This window comes from Trachurus japonicus, chromosome 2 (assembly GCF_045865225.1).
Source record: "Trachurus japonicus isolate A0001 chromosome 2, Traja_1.0".
Lineage (NCBI taxonomy): Eukaryota > Metazoa > Chordata > Actinopteri > Carangiformes > Carangidae > Trachurus > Trachurus japonicus.
Genome location: NC_140908.1, coordinates 3,328,151 through 3,344,266, shown reverse-complemented (window position 1 = coordinate 3,344,266; position 16,116 = coordinate 3,328,151). Strand labels below are relative to the sequence as shown.

The 16,116-nt window shown below is 41.4% G+C and overlaps 2 protein-coding genes across 2 annotated transcripts; one reads left to right on the top strand and one right to left on the bottom strand.

The window, feature by feature from the left end:
* Positions 1 to 1,566: 1,566 nt before the first annotated feature.
* cybb (cytochrome b-245, beta polypeptide (chronic granulomatous disease)) lies at positions 1,567 to 10,794 on the top strand. Its single transcript, XM_085795619.1, has 13 exons — positions 1,567 to 1,706; positions 2,160 to 2,252; positions 3,278 to 3,388; positions 3,507 to 3,591; positions 4,671 to 4,819; positions 5,327 to 5,508; positions 6,647 to 6,779; positions 6,943 to 7,035; positions 7,217 to 7,470; positions 8,806 to 8,968; positions 9,052 to 9,198; positions 9,373 to 9,497; positions 10,073 to 10,794. Exons 1-13 carry the CDS (start codon positions 1,662 to 1,664, stop codon positions 10,188 to 10,190), a joined length of 1,698 nt encoding a protein of 565 aa, XP_085651745.1. The 5' UTR covers positions 1,567 to 1,661; the 3' UTR covers positions 10,191 to 10,794.
* A 1,220-nt stretch (positions 10,795 to 12,014) lies between these two features.
* On the bottom strand, positions 12,015 to 15,634 carry LOC146990584 (dynein light chain Tctex-type 3-like). The gene is made up of 5 exons (XM_085803099.1): positions 15,438 to 15,634; positions 14,943 to 14,984; positions 14,148 to 14,271; positions 13,959 to 14,036; positions 12,015 to 12,491 (listed from the first exon to the last, which is right to left on the bottom strand). Exons 1-5 carry the CDS (start codon positions 15,459 to 15,461, stop codon positions 12,418 to 12,420), a joined length of 342 nt encoding a protein of 113 aa, XP_085659225.1. The 5' UTR covers positions 15,462 to 15,634; the 3' UTR covers positions 12,015 to 12,417.
* Between the last annotated feature and the right edge of the window lie 482 nt (positions 15,635 to 16,116).

Genomic DNA, 16,116 nt, shown 5'->3' with positions numbered 1-16,116 from the left:
TTTTGCTCTTTTCACCGGATCAAACCAGGTTGGTGGGCGGAGCCTCGGCCGCTGGTCACTTCCTGTGTCGGCCCGACACCTCGTGGGGTCTTAACCTCGGCTGGTGTGACATAATTTACAACATCTAATCCACAGCAGCGATCTGATAGACTGTAATCCTGAGTGAAAGTCGCATTTTAATTCCTTGCAATTGTGTTGAAAGGGTCGGCGCTTTAAACTCTCTCCACTGTGTAGAGTAGACACTCATTAGGAGGCTTTTCAAAATAAAAGACAGACGTTTGTTGTGTTTTTTTTGACGTGCTGGAGATTAAATTAAAGGGATAGTATCATTTTTTTTAAAGTGGGGTTGTATGATCTACAAATAGCCCCTAAGTACTTTAATTGCAGTAGAAGACTCTCTGCACTCCTCCCGTTAGCACTATAATATATTATAGCAAACAATGGAACTGTGCTTTTTTTTTTCAGGTAAAACCTCTTTTAGGCCACGAAAATAGGCCGTTTCTTTGGGTCTGTTCACAACACTGTATGTTGTAAATCTCTGGGCAGGGCTATGGGCTGGCGTTGTTTACAGGAGGAGTGTAGAGAGTCTTCTACTGCAATTAAAGTACTTAGGGGCTATTTGTAGATCATACAACCCCACTTTTAAAAAATGATACTATCCCTTTAAATATCTAAGTAAAGTCTGATTATTGATCGATATTGACCTGGGCCCAGTGATCTGAACCTGGTCCAGGTTTTGGTTCAGGTGTTTCCCCTCTTGAGCGCTGTCGTCTGAAACAGGAAGTGTGTGTGTGTGTGTGTGTGTGTGTGTGTGTGTGTGTGTGTCTTTGTGTATGTGTGTGTGTGTGTGTGTGTGGTAATTAATCTTGTGTTTTACTTCACATTTAGAAATCTTCCACTTCCTCTGCCTCCAAATTTCACAGTGTCACCATCAAACATTAACTTCCTCCTCAACCGTCTCTGAGTTCACACTCCGCTGCACAGATTCACAGATTCACATCTTCACCTTAATTCACCTGGAAACGTGTTTTTGTGTCGTTTGATTCATTTTAAAGTCGTAGAGAAACAAGTGACTCATATTATCACTCTTTGTCTTCACAGCATGGAGAGTATATGGTCTGTTTTTTCATATTTGATGAGTTAATTGGTCTGTTTGAGGACCTGAGTGGCTGCACTGTATCTGCAGGGTGAGGAACACTGAGCTGGAGATCAGTTTATTATATTATACTATATTATATATTGTTTTATATATTATATTGCTTTATTCAGACACTGGTATAAAGAACAGTTATGTTTCTTTTTAAACTAATTTGAAGTCAAATCAAGACTTTTATATTTGACAAACACACAGAAAAAGACTAAACTATGAGCAAAAAATATGATTTAAATGTATTAAATGAATAAAAATAAGATAAGTGTATTATTATTATGTTAAATAAAGATTTTTATGATTCTTCTTATGTGAATGTAGTTTAGTTGGTCTGGGGGAAACGACCCGATGACCTCACTTCCTTATTTGTTCCTGACACAGGTTATAAAATGAGTGACGATGCCTGTCAACTCTTTACTGTCTCCTTCCCGCTTCCTTCTCACGCTGTCAATATAACACTCACACACACACACTCTCTCCTCATACACACACACACCAACCGACTCTCACCATGGGGAACTTCGTGGCTAATGAGGGACTCTCCATCTTTGTCATTGTGAGTATTTACTATTATTTATTAGCTTTTTTATTAACTTTATACTGTGTTTGTGCATCATTTTCTGACTTTACTTCAGATTTATACTCCGCTGTGCTTTTACTTTGAAGCAGCTTTTATTTTGAAACAGTCCATGCATTAGTCATGTTGTGTTTATTTTGAAATAAACTTGTTTCCTCTAGTTTTAAACGTCTGTAATGTTTAATAATAACTGTTTGAATCATATTTAAGAAGTTTTTACACGTTTAAAAATATAAATATGAATTTTTATTTAATTAATGACTCAAATCAGTTCTGAGTCATTAGTATTGAGGTCATATCTGAGCTGTGTGAACTTGTGGTTAATGTGTCTTTAAACATCTAAAGATAAAACACACGTCAGATAACTGAATTAATACCTGCAATATAATGTCGATTTTATTAAGTGTGTTTGTGTGTTTGTGTGTGTTGCAGCTGGTGTGGTTGGGCTTGAACAGCTACCTGTTTGTCCAGTTCTACTTCAACTTCCTGGTCAAGAGGTGGTTTTACAGCAGGGCCCTGCTCGGGGTGAGTCCCACTCGTCTGTTGTGTTTCAATGAAGCGGTTTAATTCTCAGTTTCAATACAATAGAGAGAATATAAAAAAACAACTAATTAATTCATGAAAGTTGGAGGAAACCTTTTGAAAAACAGGACCTGGTCTTTTTCAGTTCCTCATGATACAGCAGCTGCTTCACACACTTCTCCTCCTCCTCCTCCTCCTCCTCTCCTCTCTCACTCTGCAGCAGGACGATCAATAGATCAATTGATTAACAGGAAGCTAAGAATAATCAGTTTAATCTGGATCCTTCTGTAAACCAGAGTCCAGTGGGGCAGTCTCAGTTCATCACCAGGTGAATTATTGATTCCACTTCTTTCCCGTAACGAGGTGGTGACACAGTTTTAAGAGCTGTCAGCCCTTCACAATAAAACGCCTGCTGCTCTAATCTGCTCTTATCAGCTCATGTCGATTGTGGGGAAGGAGCTCTGATGTCACAGTCACAACAGCTGCTGGTCTCAAGTCTGCAGAAGTGAAACACAAGAGACTCCGCTTTTATTTTTAGACATCAGATAAAGAACTTTTTATCGTGAAATAGGGAAGATTAAAAAGTAAACGATGTTAGTTTCAGTTCAGATTTAAAATACAGATGTTATATTGTTGCTGTGTGAGGAGGATAAGTGGATGTTGATGTTTACAGTGTAAAGGATGGAGGGATTACATCAACAGTGATATTGTGTTGAGTTTAAATGTGGGTCAAATGAGCAGGAGCACTCAGCGTCATTTAATCAAACTGAAACGTCTTTTATAGTCAATATTAAAATTAAGCTTTACATTTAATATCTCATTCATTTATTTTGAACAAGAAAACAACAAGTAAAGATGAATTTTAGAAAAAAAGTCAATGTGTAATGTTAATTTTGGCCCTCCTGAGCTTCCATAAACACCATGTTATATGCGTTAGATGAGAATAATGACCCCTTGCTCAGGAGTAATCTGATTACTCTTTCGGCTGGGAGTAATCCACTACTTTCTCCATCCCATCCCATCATCAGCACGCCCTGCCCTGGGCCCGAGCTCCCGCCGCCGCCCTCAACTTCAACTGCATGCTGATCCTACTTCCTGTTTGCCGCAACCTCCTCTCCTTCCTCCGCGGCTCCATCCAGGTAACCATGACGACCGTGGAGGACTCGCTCCAAAACAAACTTTTATTGTTATTATTATGAATTATTTGGTTTCTATGACACAAGTTTTTTCTTTTTGTTTCGTTTCTGTGTCGTCCAGCACTGCAGTCGAACAGCTGCCCGACAGCTGGACAGAAACATCACCTTCCACAAGCTGGTGGCGTACATGATCGCCTTCCACACAGGTAACAACGCCTCATTAGCATAACGCAGGAGGTCAAGGTGGCGTTCAGTTCACTGACCTCAATAAGAGCTGTTTATGGTATTTCCTTATGGCTTTTAGTCATTGACCTGCAAAAACTGCTTCTCAAATGATCAGTACACTGCAAAAACTCAAAATCTTACCGAGAATATTTGTCTCATTTGTAGTCAAAACAGATCTCATTATACTTACAATAAGACTCATCACATATAAAGTAGCTTGTTTTTAGACACCTTTTGCTTCTTTCAAACATATTCTCACTTGAAATAAGTAGAAAAATCTGATAGTGGAGCAAGTTTTTCTTTCTTATTACAAGCACAAAAAACTTTTTACTTATTTCAAGTGAAAATTAGTTTGAAACAAGTGAAAATTATCTAAAAACAAGTTAATTTTTAGGTGAAGAGTCTTATTTAAAGTGGAAAGAGATTAGTTTTGACTAGAAATGAGACATTTTGACAAGAAATAAGACAAATATTCTTGGAAAGATTTTGAGTTTTTGCAGTGTATCAACACCTAAACGTCTTTGCTGCTTTTATTTTGAAACGCCCAAGACATCAACATTGTTTTCATAGATGCAAAACTTGTATTAAATATTATATAGGCTAATGTAAAAAAAAAAGTGCTGTTACTATTGTTAATATCATAATTACCATATGTACATTTTTCATTTACCTTTTACACATTCTTTTCTAGTCTGCGTTATATTTACTTATCCTGTTTTAATATATTATTTTTACGCATTAATATACCTATTTATCTTAATTTAATTATAGGCTACATAATGTATGCACATGTGTTTGAAGTTATATGTGTATGCATGAATGTGTAGGATAGATGTATGTGTGTCTTAAATAGTTAATCATTCTATTAATTGATTTATTTTATTTATTTAATTCTTTTAATTATTTATTTAATTTAATTCCCTCCTCCTTCTCTCCCCTTTTTATTTATCTATTCATTTTATTATTTATTTATTCTCATTGTATCACACATTTTCAAAGTCATACTGTATGTGAGGAAATGTTTTGCAAAATGTTTAAAATGTTTGTCTGGTTGTCGTAGCCGTGCACATCGTGGCACATCTGTTTAACTTTGAGTACTTCATGGACGCCCAGCTGAACCGGAACAGCAGCCTCCTGACCTTCGTCCTGTCCGAGATCGGCACCGACGACAACCTGCCGTTCCTGAACCCGATCAGAACCAACGAGACGGTGAGAACCTCCTCCTCTTCCTCTTCTATCTCTTCTTCTTTTTCCTCTTCTGTTGTTGTTCTTGTTGTTGCTAAACTCTGTGAAATTTCTGACGGCTGATTGCTAAATTTGGTTTCAGGAGGATTACTGCATCTGACAAACTTCCTCTTTGGAGCTTTTTGTCTTTTCTGAAACTTCCTCTTCCCTCACTTAGCCTACAATATTAAAGCCTCCAACCCCCCCAAAAAATTCTCCCATTTCTTCAAAAGACAAAAACACAAAGAGGAAACTAATTTAACTAAACGATTCAAATCTCACAAACACATTAAATAACTCAAAACCACTTCACTGACGCGTTGAGGATTTGGTTTTACTCTTGTTACTCTTGCGAGGTCAATGTGAGGGAACTAAGGAAGTTGATCAATGGCCGTGACCTTTGGCGGGTGAAGGGGAGGTTGTGTGTGTGTGTGTGTGTGTGTGTGTGTGTGTGTGTGTGTAGTAATGTGTGTGTGTGTGTGTTCGATGCAGAACCCGACCATCGTCATGTTCACCACCATCGCCGGGCTGACGGGCGTGGCCATCACACTCGCCCTCATCCTCATCATCACGTCGTCCATGGAGGTGATCCGCAGGTCCTACTTCGAGGTGTTCTGGTACACGCACCACCTCTTCATCATCTTCTTCATCGGCCTCGTCTTCCACGGCTACGGGTGAGACGCCATGACGACCACGACCACGACGACGGGTCTCTAATTACCACCACCACCACCACCACCAGACAAGCCGCCGCTCGTTAGCGTTGATTATGTGATTAGTGGGTTTGAAGAAGGGACTTGTCCTGGTCCCGTGGGTGTTTGTTCCCCGTCTCCACTCAGTCCAGTTCCCATGACAACACTCAGAAACCCATGACTTCAATGTGACCACATCTGGACGTGACTCTTGACCCCAACCGAACCCCAACCCGAACCCACGACCTGGTCCTGACTCAGAAATAACCCTAGATCTAGATCCGGTTCTTACTCAAACAACATGTCTATTGGAGCTGGTCCTGACCGTAAAGAGATAGTTCAACATTTTAGCAAATTGGCCCATTGCCATAATCCTTATAGTCATAGCAGTAGGTTTGTTACCTTTAATTGTTGGTGCAAGCTATTTTTAGAGCGGCGGAGCAGAGCCGTGAGCTGCTCAGAGCTACACTATGAAGGCTCATGGGATTTCTTGGTTTCCCTCATCAAACTCATCAAATACACAATCCAACAACTCCACAACGCTCTGGTGGACAAGTTGTGACCTGCACATTCACCACGCTATGAGATAATAACACAACGTTACCAGACAGAGTTGTTTTAGAGGGAAATACAGAGACTGTTGATGAAAAACTGTCCCTGAAGGTAACACGCATCAGCAGGTTTTGCATGAATTTACCTCTAAAACAACTCTGTCTGGTAACGTTGTGTTATTATCTCATAACGTGGTGAATGTGCAGGTCACAACTTGTCCACCAGAGCGTTGTGGAGTTGTTGGATTGTGTATTTGATGAGTTTGATGAGGGAAACCAAGAAATCCCATTAGCCTCCGTAGCGTAGCTCTGAGCAGCTCGCGGCTCTGCTCCGCCGTTCTAAAAACAGCTTGTACCGACAATTAAAGGTAACGAACCTACTGCTATGACTATAGGGATTATGGCAATGGGCCAATTTGTCAAAAATGTTGAACTATCCCTTTAATAAGACCTCTAATGGTTTTGACTCAGACATGAGCCCATTCAGAATTGGACAGAACCACATTTGGACCTTCTGTCTCTGAACTGTTATTTGTCCACTGATCCGTCCTCTTTGTCTCCGGCTGCAGACGTATCGTGCGAGGACAGCCGGAGAAAGACCTTAAAAACAACGATCCAGATGTTTGTGCCGACCAGTTTGAGGACTGGGGGAAACCTGGGTCCAACTGTTCGGTACCAAAGTTTGCTGGAAACGCACCGGGGGTGAGTCTAGTCTACCACCACCTCGCTGTTTGTTCTGCTTCTGCTTTTACATCCGTGGTGTGAAAAGGGGCAATTTCTGTTCACTTCACAACCACCAAAATAAAGTCAGTAAATTACAGCGTTGCTCCAGCTGCACTCAATAATCACCGCTCGTTTCCCTCAGACGTGGAAGTGGGTGCTCGCTCCCATGATTCTCTACGTGTGCGAGAGGATGGTGCGTTTCTACAGATCGCACCAGAAAGTCGTTATCACCAAGGTGAGTATGGATTTGAACATGAAGAGGACGTTCAGGTCTGTTATTATCTGTCCTCCAAGTCTGTTTACGTTCTTGTTTTTCTTTGCTTCCTGAGCTTTATCGTTATATTTATTTTTTTATATATTCAACATGAAGTAAAGCGACACTTTAGACGATGAATGAATCAATCAATGCTCTCCAGGTGGTCATGCACCCCCACAAGACTCTGGAGCTGCAGATGAAGAGGAAAGGCTTCAACATGGAGGTGGGGCAGTACGTCTTCATCCAGTGTCCGTCCGTCTCCAGGCTGGAGTGGCATCCCTTCACCCTGACCTCCGCCCCTGAGGAGGACTACTTCAGCGCCCACATCCGCATCGTGGGGGACTGGACCCAGGCGCTGTACGAGGCCTGTGGCGGGGACAAGAACGAGACTCAGGAGGCCTGGAAGCTGCCTAAGTAAGAGGGAAATTGTGGCTCTTGATTGTGGCGAGCGAGCGGCGGGGGGCCGTGACTCATACAGTACGAAGCCCTGAGTGCTTTATTATACTGCAGGTCTGTAATTCACATCTCTGCAAGGAGCGATTGTTGAGGCAAAAAAGGAAACGGTTGAAATTGCTCCACATTCTGCAGCAATTTCCTCCTCCGGCTCGTCGAGGAGCTGCAGCAGCTCCAGACGTTGGTTCTGTCGGTTTCACTCTGACGAACCAAACGACCATCAGGCCTGAAAACGTCCGGGTGTAGAAAACCCAGATTTTCAGATTTCAGAGTTTCTCACTTCACCGTTTGATGAACTGAAACTCGACGGATGGAAATTAGTAGAAGTGACGCTGACGGCCTTGTTTTGGTTCTGCATTTGGTCTTTCCTGTTCTTCACACAGGAGGAGTATTAAAGAATATATTAATAATAGGGCCGGGACTCGATTAAAAAAATTAATCAAATTAATTAGAGGCTTTGTAATTAATTAATCACAATTAATCGCATTTTAATCGCATATAAATATTTGACCTGAGAACAGTGAGGAGCATTTTTTTTCACATGGATTTTAGTATACCATTGAATGACTGAATACATAAGCTTAAGCATTCAAGGTGGTACTTAACCAAGACCAACAGACTAGGGATGCAAATTATTGATTCATTCATTAATCGATACTATTTGATACAGATTAAATGGTCTTTCCTTCCAATACACTATGATGATTACTGTAGTATTTAACTAGGCTACTTAAATCACAGTAGCATAAACTGATTTGTTGAACTGATGTAACTGATGTAAACATTAATAAAACTCAGTAACCAATCACACAGGCAGCTCCATGTTGTCCCTGTGTGATGTTCAGGGACAGGTCAGGACAGTCTGAAGACAGACAGCTCTGAGGGTGAAGTCCTATCATAATGAGATGAGATGCACCTGTGACAGTGACAGGTCATAGATATAGCGCTGCAGCTGAGCAGTTAGCGCTATATAGCGCATTTAGCGTGCGCCCGTGTCTGTGTATCTATGTGCAGGCAGAGATCAGCGATGGTGTTTTAAATAACCATGCTAGCGTTTCACCAGCTCTCATCTCTGCCAGTCAGCCTCTCAAACTGCCGCCTCTCTCGCGTGCGGGTGCACCGCACGTAGACGCATGTGAGAAAAAAAAAAATTGGAAAAAAATTTAATAAGTGCGATTAAAATGCGTTAATTTTTTTAACGCGTTAATTTTTGTGTAATTAATTAATCGTAATTAATGCGTTAAAGTCCCAGCCCTAATTAATAATGATTCTGTTCAATCAACTCTTGTGTGTCAGGATCGCCATCGACGGCCCGTTTGGAACGGCCAGCGAGGACGTGTTTCGCTACGAGGTGGTGATGCTGGTCGGCGCCGGCATCGGTGTCACTCCCTTCGCCTCCATCCTCAAGTCTGTGTGGTACAAACGCATCCAGAACAACCAGGACGTCTTCACCAAGAAGGTGAGAAACCGTCCGACACTCGGTCCGGTCGCCCCCGACGACCTCTGGACGTTTGGTAAAGTTTTGTGTTGTTTTCTCTCCAGATCTACTTCTACTGGCTCTGCCCGGAGACGCAGGCCTTCGAGTGGTTCGCCGACCTGCTGCAGTCTCTGGAGGGTCAGATGGCCGAGAAGGACGTGACCGACTTCCTCAGCTACAACATCTACCTCACCCGCTGGAAGGAGACCGAGGTAGGACGGATGGTCTGGGTTCATCTGTAACTCGGGAGGTTTCTGTTGTTCCTGGAAAGCTGCTCGGACCGATTAGATTAAACGGTCGACGACCTTTGTTCACGTGTGTTTGCTGAAAGTCCCTAACGTCTGTTTTTCCTCCTCCTCCTCCTCCTCCTCCTCCTTCTCCGTCAGGCGGCTCACTTCCGTGTCCACCACGAGGCGGAGAACGACCCGATCACAGGGCTCAAACAGAAGACACTTTATGGGAAACCCAACTGGGACAACGAGTTCACCAACATTGCGTCAAAGCACCCGGGGTGAGGCCTTTTGTCACATTATCGCTCTCTGTACACAAGCGGCGCACAGTCATCCATCTATAACCACTGACCTTAGAGGAATAACAAAGTGAGTTTTAATGCGAGCGTTACACAAGCGAGGAGGAACGGCGGCGTCACAAGACGCCTCGTTTGCTGTTAACGCACAGCTCTGCCATGGCCGCCTCCGACAGGAAGCCGACTCAACCAACGCCTCGTGCACAAAATAAAAGAAACAAATGAGCAGTTCATACAGTGCGGAACAGATGAGGAGGGGTATGGGGGGGGGGGGTAATTGACGCAATTAGTGTTTAAGTCTCTCGGTCAAATGGGAACACACATACTTTTAGACTCAGTGTGACGTTCACTTCCCGAGGACACAATTATCTGAGCTGTGCACCATAACAACGAAACAGGAAACTCTGCACAGCTGCACATGAACCACCAGGGTTTTTTGGGTTTTTTTGTCATAATTAGTGGATTAAAAATGAATCAAATAAAGGTTTAATATGACGTCTGTTAGCTGCATGAGTGAAAACTGATGGCGATGAATTAAAAGGTTATTTTTGTGTCTTCAGGACCAAAGTGGGCGTCTTCCTGTGCGGCCCGCAGCAGCTGGCCAAGTCCCTGGGGAAGCAGTGTCGGTCCCACTCGGAGGAAGACGTCAAGTTCATCTTCAACAAGGAAAACTTCTAATAAGTGTCAATAAATGAATAAATGAACGACCAGAGGAAGAAGGACAGAGAGAGAGAGAGGGCATCAGCTTCCCAAGTAGCCGTGCAGCTCGTCGCTTCTCGCCACAAAAACCTTCTGCAAAGACGTTAACGTTGCTCAAACGCCTCTGTGCTGTTTTCCACATTACTCTGTTCTTCTTTTTGTTGTTACATCAGTGTGTGTGTGTGTGTGTGAAGCTGCTGCTGCTTTCACAGCCTCCTCAGCTCCCGCCAGCCGTGCCGTGGCCACAGTCACAGTTTCTGAAAAGCAGATTTGAATCCAGATGGTTGAAGTTTCCAAAGCTTCTGCGAAAGAAAGAGAAACTTCTAAATAATGATCTAATGATTGATTGGTTAGAAAAGTTACAAACCTGCAGCTGTTTGGTTTTATTTATCTGGGGGGAAAAACGTGACTGAATGTTTTAGTTTTATGTGCAAACTTAGCTAAATAAATGGAAATAGCTTCTTTTTTATGTGAATGTCAGTGTGTGTGTGTGTGGTGCGTTTACTGCCCTCAGTGTTGTTGCGTCCATGTGCCCGTGACCAAGTGAATTTCCTTTTATGGAGAATAAACCTGAACTTTCAGAGAGGCCTCCTCACAGTTCTTTTTAAATAGATGTTGTAATTATTGATGTGCAACCAAAAAAAAGTCAGATCTATTTTTAAATTCCTTGACATTTTGTGAAACAGTGGTTTTTACACAGAATAGAGAACATGCATGTTACGTAACTGACTTTCTAAACATCAAGGCTGGTCCAGATGTTTCAGAGGCAGAGAGAAGCTGCAGAATTATTCCTTATATCTCTTTTACTGGTTTTTCAATGCATAGACTGAAAGAGACACAAAACAACAAAAAAAGACACAAAACAATAGAAAAAAAAGGACGTGTACAACGAAAATGTGAAATAATTTGACTGTGGACTCAACTAAAGAAAACGGCAGAGGATAGAATAAATAAAAAGGTATTTATATGGAGCAAATTACATAGTTCCCCCTGGTCAAAAGAGATTTACTCCATTTACGAGGAGGTGGACATGCTGTATATTTACAGGAATCATTTGTGTTGTAGACTTCTTAATAGGACTCTATTAAAAATAAGCTTTTATTGTAATTTGAAGAAAAATGGTTCAAAAATGTTCCATCAAAACCAAAATTTAGGACATATTATACGCAGATTAAATCTAATTTTGGCCCTGAATTATTGGTCGATTCAAAAATATTCCTGTGGAGAGCAGAAAATGTGAAATGTGTGAGTTAGATGAAGTGGGAAGTGAGTTTCATTTCCTTTTATATTGTACAAAGTATGAGGATATTATTTCTTGAAATCTGTGGACAAAACCCTGAAATATTCTGGTGCTCTGATGAGCAGAAGCTGCAGTAGTTGTTTAATTTCAGTATGTTTAGACTGCTAGTTTTATTTCTAAAGCCTAGAAAAGAAGACAAGATGATTTCCTCTGAAGCTTGGTTTTCCTTTTCTTTTCTTTTTTTGGATAATGGTTTTGAACCTGTTTCTTTTATTTCTTTGTCGTGTTGAAGAGCTCTGGTCCTCGTTTTTTTTCTTGGTGTATGCATGACACAATAATAAAATTCAATTCATTCATTCATTATAAAACAAACAAGAGACACAATAACTAAAAAAAAACCCAAATAATCATAAAAATATGCAAAATGACCAAAGAGACAAAGACCAGAGAACCTGTTTGTGTCTCTTTCAGTGTGTCCTACATTCATTCATTAATTTCTCATTTTAAAACAATTGACAGAGGAAGTGTTTGCGGTTGAATAAAAGAGAACTCATGAAAACAGCGTTGGTCAGAAATCTCCTGTTTATTTTCCTGCAGCGAACCGATCGAGTACAAAAGTCCTGTTTCCATGATCCTCACGACAAACTGAAGCACACGAGCTCATAAATAACGTTGACGTGCATCTGGAGGCTGAAGGAGAAGAAGCTGACGGACATCCAGATGTTCTCTCCTCTGCAGCTGCATGGTGGAGTGTGTGGCCCCCTGCTGTTCACAGGGACACACTGCAACTCTCTCCTGGTGGTGGTGCTCCTTTCTGTACATTGATTTATTTATATATATATAGTGTGTGCATGTGTGTGTGTGCGCGTGTGTGTGTGTGTGTGTGTGTGTGTGTGTGTGTGTGTGTGAGAGTGTGTGTGTGTGTGTGTGTGTGTGTGTGTGAGTGTATGTGTGTGAGTGTGTGTCCTATGCCACGGCCACAGCAAACACACTGACCACACAGTACATGGTGCGGTTCTCCCATCTGACCGTGCAGCTTCCTGCAGGGACGAAGCAGAACACAGGATTTAATAGAATAATTAAAGGGTAAAACAATAAAAATAAAAAAAAATTAAAAACCACTGAACTAAATAATCAAGACCTTCTGTTCATAGATAATCATTAGTGCACGTCTTCCAGCTGTGCAGTTTTAGTCCAAACCTCAGTGTCTGATCTGTTGTGTTGTGGATTTTGTCCCCATCAGCCACATTAATGTCCATGATGGACAGACACACCAGGACACAGTTTGAGCTGAGTTTCAGCTTGAACACCTCAAGAGCAGAGAGGAAGTCTGGGATTAAACCAATTCAGCTGAAAGCCACAGAGAGAATTAAACCTCACACACACACACACACACACACACACACACACACCAGCTGAGAGGCTGCGACAGGTGTGAGTGATTGATTTTAGCTGCAACTGGAACAATCTAAGGTTAAAAACTAAATCCTTGACTTGTAGGGTGAATTCCAATTCCAATCTTAACCCCTAACCTTAGTATCCCCTCAAAATCAAGTGTTAAGAGCTATTTTGTGACATTAGTTTATTATTTTTTTGTATTTGAACTGTTAATCCTTCCAGTTTAATCATAAGCCACAAACACAGCTATCATCGACGTCTCCATCAGGTCCATGTTTTTGAAATTGTTGTGGACTATCTGTCAGTTATTAGTTGTTTTTGTAGCCTCTAAGTTAGTTGAGTTATTTCTAAGTTGATATTCAAACAAATAATGTGTATAAACACCACAACCAGGGACACATTCAGCTGAAAGTCTCCACATGCCACGGCTTATTGAAAGGTAAACAGCAGCTGGAACTATGGTTAGATAAATGGTCGAACATTTAACGTAGTAGGCTGTATCTTGATAAAACAACTTAACAACTACATTATTATTAGAAAAATTAGCATTTAGTAACTAAACCACAGCAACATGGCGTCTGCACCGGCCGGCTGTTGACTAAAGATCATATTGTTTTAGAGGGAAATGCAGAGACTGCTTGCTGAAAAACTGTCCCTGAAGGCAACACGCATCAGCGGTTTTTCACGAATTTCCCTCTAAAACAACTCTGTCTGGTTAACGTTGTGTTATTATCTCATAGTGTGGTGAATGTGCAGGTCACAACTTGTCCACCAGAGCGTTGTGGAGTTGTTGGATTGTGTATTTGATGAGTTTGATGAGGGAAACCAAGAAATCCCATGAGCCTCCGTAGCGTAGCTCTGAGCAGCTCGCAGCTCTGCTCCGCCGTTCTAAAAATAGCTTGCACCGACAATTAAAGGTAACGAACCTACTGCTATGACTATAGGGATTATGGCAATGGGCCAATTTAGGAATTTGAATTTATCCTTTGATCTGTGGTGTCTGTGTGGACACTGTCTGTGTCTCTGTGTCTCTATGTCTCTCTGTCTCTGTGTCTCTATTTCTCTGTGTCTCTGTGTCTCTATGTCTCTGTGTCTCTGTGTGTCCTCACCGTCCATGGCTGTGTCCCAGTAGCAGGAGTTGGCCGTGTGGAGTCCAGCTCCTACTTTCTGCATCACGGCACACGTCACTGCAGAGACAGAGACGGACAAAGACAGAGACAAAGATACATGCGTGAATGAAAGAAAAGTGAATAAAAGTTTCACTCTCATGTGCAGTGGACATCATGACGGTCTCGTACCAATGTACTTGTACGGTTTCCCCTGTTTGACGAGCTGAGTGAGGCAGCGCTCCACCACGCTCGCCGTCCACTTGTTCACCAGACTCTGGCTGTAGTCGTCGCTGCCCAGGACGCTCTCGATGCACTGAGACACACACACACACACACACACACACACACAGACACACACACTGTGAGTGTTTCCAGTCATGTGGAAGTCACTGGATGCTGCTTCGCCCCCGAGGACGCTGAAGTAAAAGAGCAAACACTGTTCTGCTCTTCAGTAAACATCGGTGTCGCTGAGCCGAGTCCAGCACATTTTCTACAAACATTTCTCCAGAATGTGACGTGAACACGGCTCCGAGAAGCAGCCGGAGGACAAAACCCCATCATGTGTTCACACTTTTTTTTTTTTTTTTAATCAAAAATGAGTAACTAATCATGAACCAGATCTTTAATAAACCTCCTACTGAAGCTACAAACACCTAAAAGCAGCAACGTCTTGGAAATAAATCAATTCATTATGTTATTTATAGCAGATTTGACATGTTTTGGTTTAATTGAGCAGCCCTGAGCTATCTTTAATAAATACAGATACTGACCTCAAACACATCACATCATAAATCCAAACTGTGTGTTAGCGTGACACTTTATTTCATAATTTCCTAACCATATTAAGATCTAATCATAGACTGAATTAGGACAAATCTGAGTTTAGACTTTTCACTTTTCATACAAATCTGAATCTCAGTGGGAAACTGTGATTTTTTTAACCAACTTAAAGTTACTGGAAAATAAAAATAAAAGTGGAATCACCTCTTTGACAATACCATCAGCTTCTTCAGAGTTGAAGGAGCCCTGAAAACAACAATGACACAAATATAAATAATTAAAGTCGACACACAACAGAGAACACATCCAGATTACACTGTCATCAGGGGGAAACAAATGGCAATACATATCTACAACTATGTAAATGATGCAATATGAGATTAAAACATGCAATCAAGTCATTTTAACATTATTATTATCATTATTATTATTATAAAAGCTAATGGTTGCCAGTTTAGCATCAAGGCCCTGCAGGTTTCATCAGTAAATCAATGCAGCATCAGGTAATTTACGTATCATTAGCATCTTATTGGATTATTATGAATAAAATATAATATAATATAATATGTATAATATAATGATTCTAATAACAGTGTTAGTCATGTGGATGTGGGCTAACGTCAACATTAAGGAGTGGCTGCTCTGCTAAAGCAATAAGGACAAAAATAAATAAAAAATAAAGGCGATGCGGGTACAAACCTCGTTTCCGTTGTGGTACTCCATCGTTCCCGTTGTTTAGCGGCGGTTCTCGGGGGTCGAACAGTTCGTTTTTCGGGTTGAAATTAAAGGGAAAAAAGCATAGAAAAGGCGAAGTGAGCGGAGGACAACAACGGAGCTGCTGCGGACTTCCTGCCGGGTGTCAACAGTCAACGACGGGGCCTACAAGAGCGACGGAGCCGCGGGAGAGCGAGGGCGCGGTGGTCGGTTTCCCCCTGATGGTCAATGGCGGAACTACAACTACAACAGCCTGCAGCCCAAAACTCACTTTTATCTCCGAAAAACCGTCAAATAAACTCTCTTTATTCACTAACAGGAATGTTTTATGACAGTGTATTTCATAAATGTTGTTTAAACTCACCTGTGCACTTGAAGATTCACCGTCAGCTCCTCGGTGTGTCGTGTGCAGAAGGTTGAATGACCGCAGGTGGAGCTAATTAGCGATCTGAACTTCTTCTTTTGGGTGATGTTACCATGGTAATGCACGAATTAGCGTCAATCTTTTATTATTATATTATTTTGTATATTTATTATTTTCTATTTTTTAAAAATATTTATTTCATGTATGCATTGCGATTTGGAAAAGCCTGATTGTTTGTATATATTATATACGTAGCCTACTATTAAACTCTAAATAAAGAATAAAGTTGTTGTTTTTTTA

Coding starts and splice junctions, on each gene's coding strand:
- cybb (XM_085795619.1), top strand. CDS start 1,662: ATGGGGAACTTCGTGGCTAATGAGGGACTCTCCATCTTTGTCATT. Junction 3,389..3,506: donor TCCTCCGCGGCTCCATCCAG/GTAACCATGACG, acceptor TGTGTCGTCCAG/CACTGCAGTCGAACAGCTGC. Junction 7,036..7,216: donor AGAAAGTCGTTATCACCAAG/GTGAGTATGGAT, acceptor AATGCTCTCCAG/GTGGTCATGCACCCCCACAA.
- LOC146990584 (XM_085803099.1), bottom strand. CDS start 15,461: ATGGAGTACCACAACGGAAACGAG. Junction 14,985..15,437: donor AGTACCACAACGGAAACGAG/GTTTGTACCCGC, acceptor TGTTGTTTTCAG/GGCTCCTTCAACTCTGAAGA. Junction 12,492..13,958: donor CTGGGACACAGCCATGGACG/GTGAGGACACAC, acceptor TCGTCCCTGCAG/GAAGCTGCACGGTCAGATGG.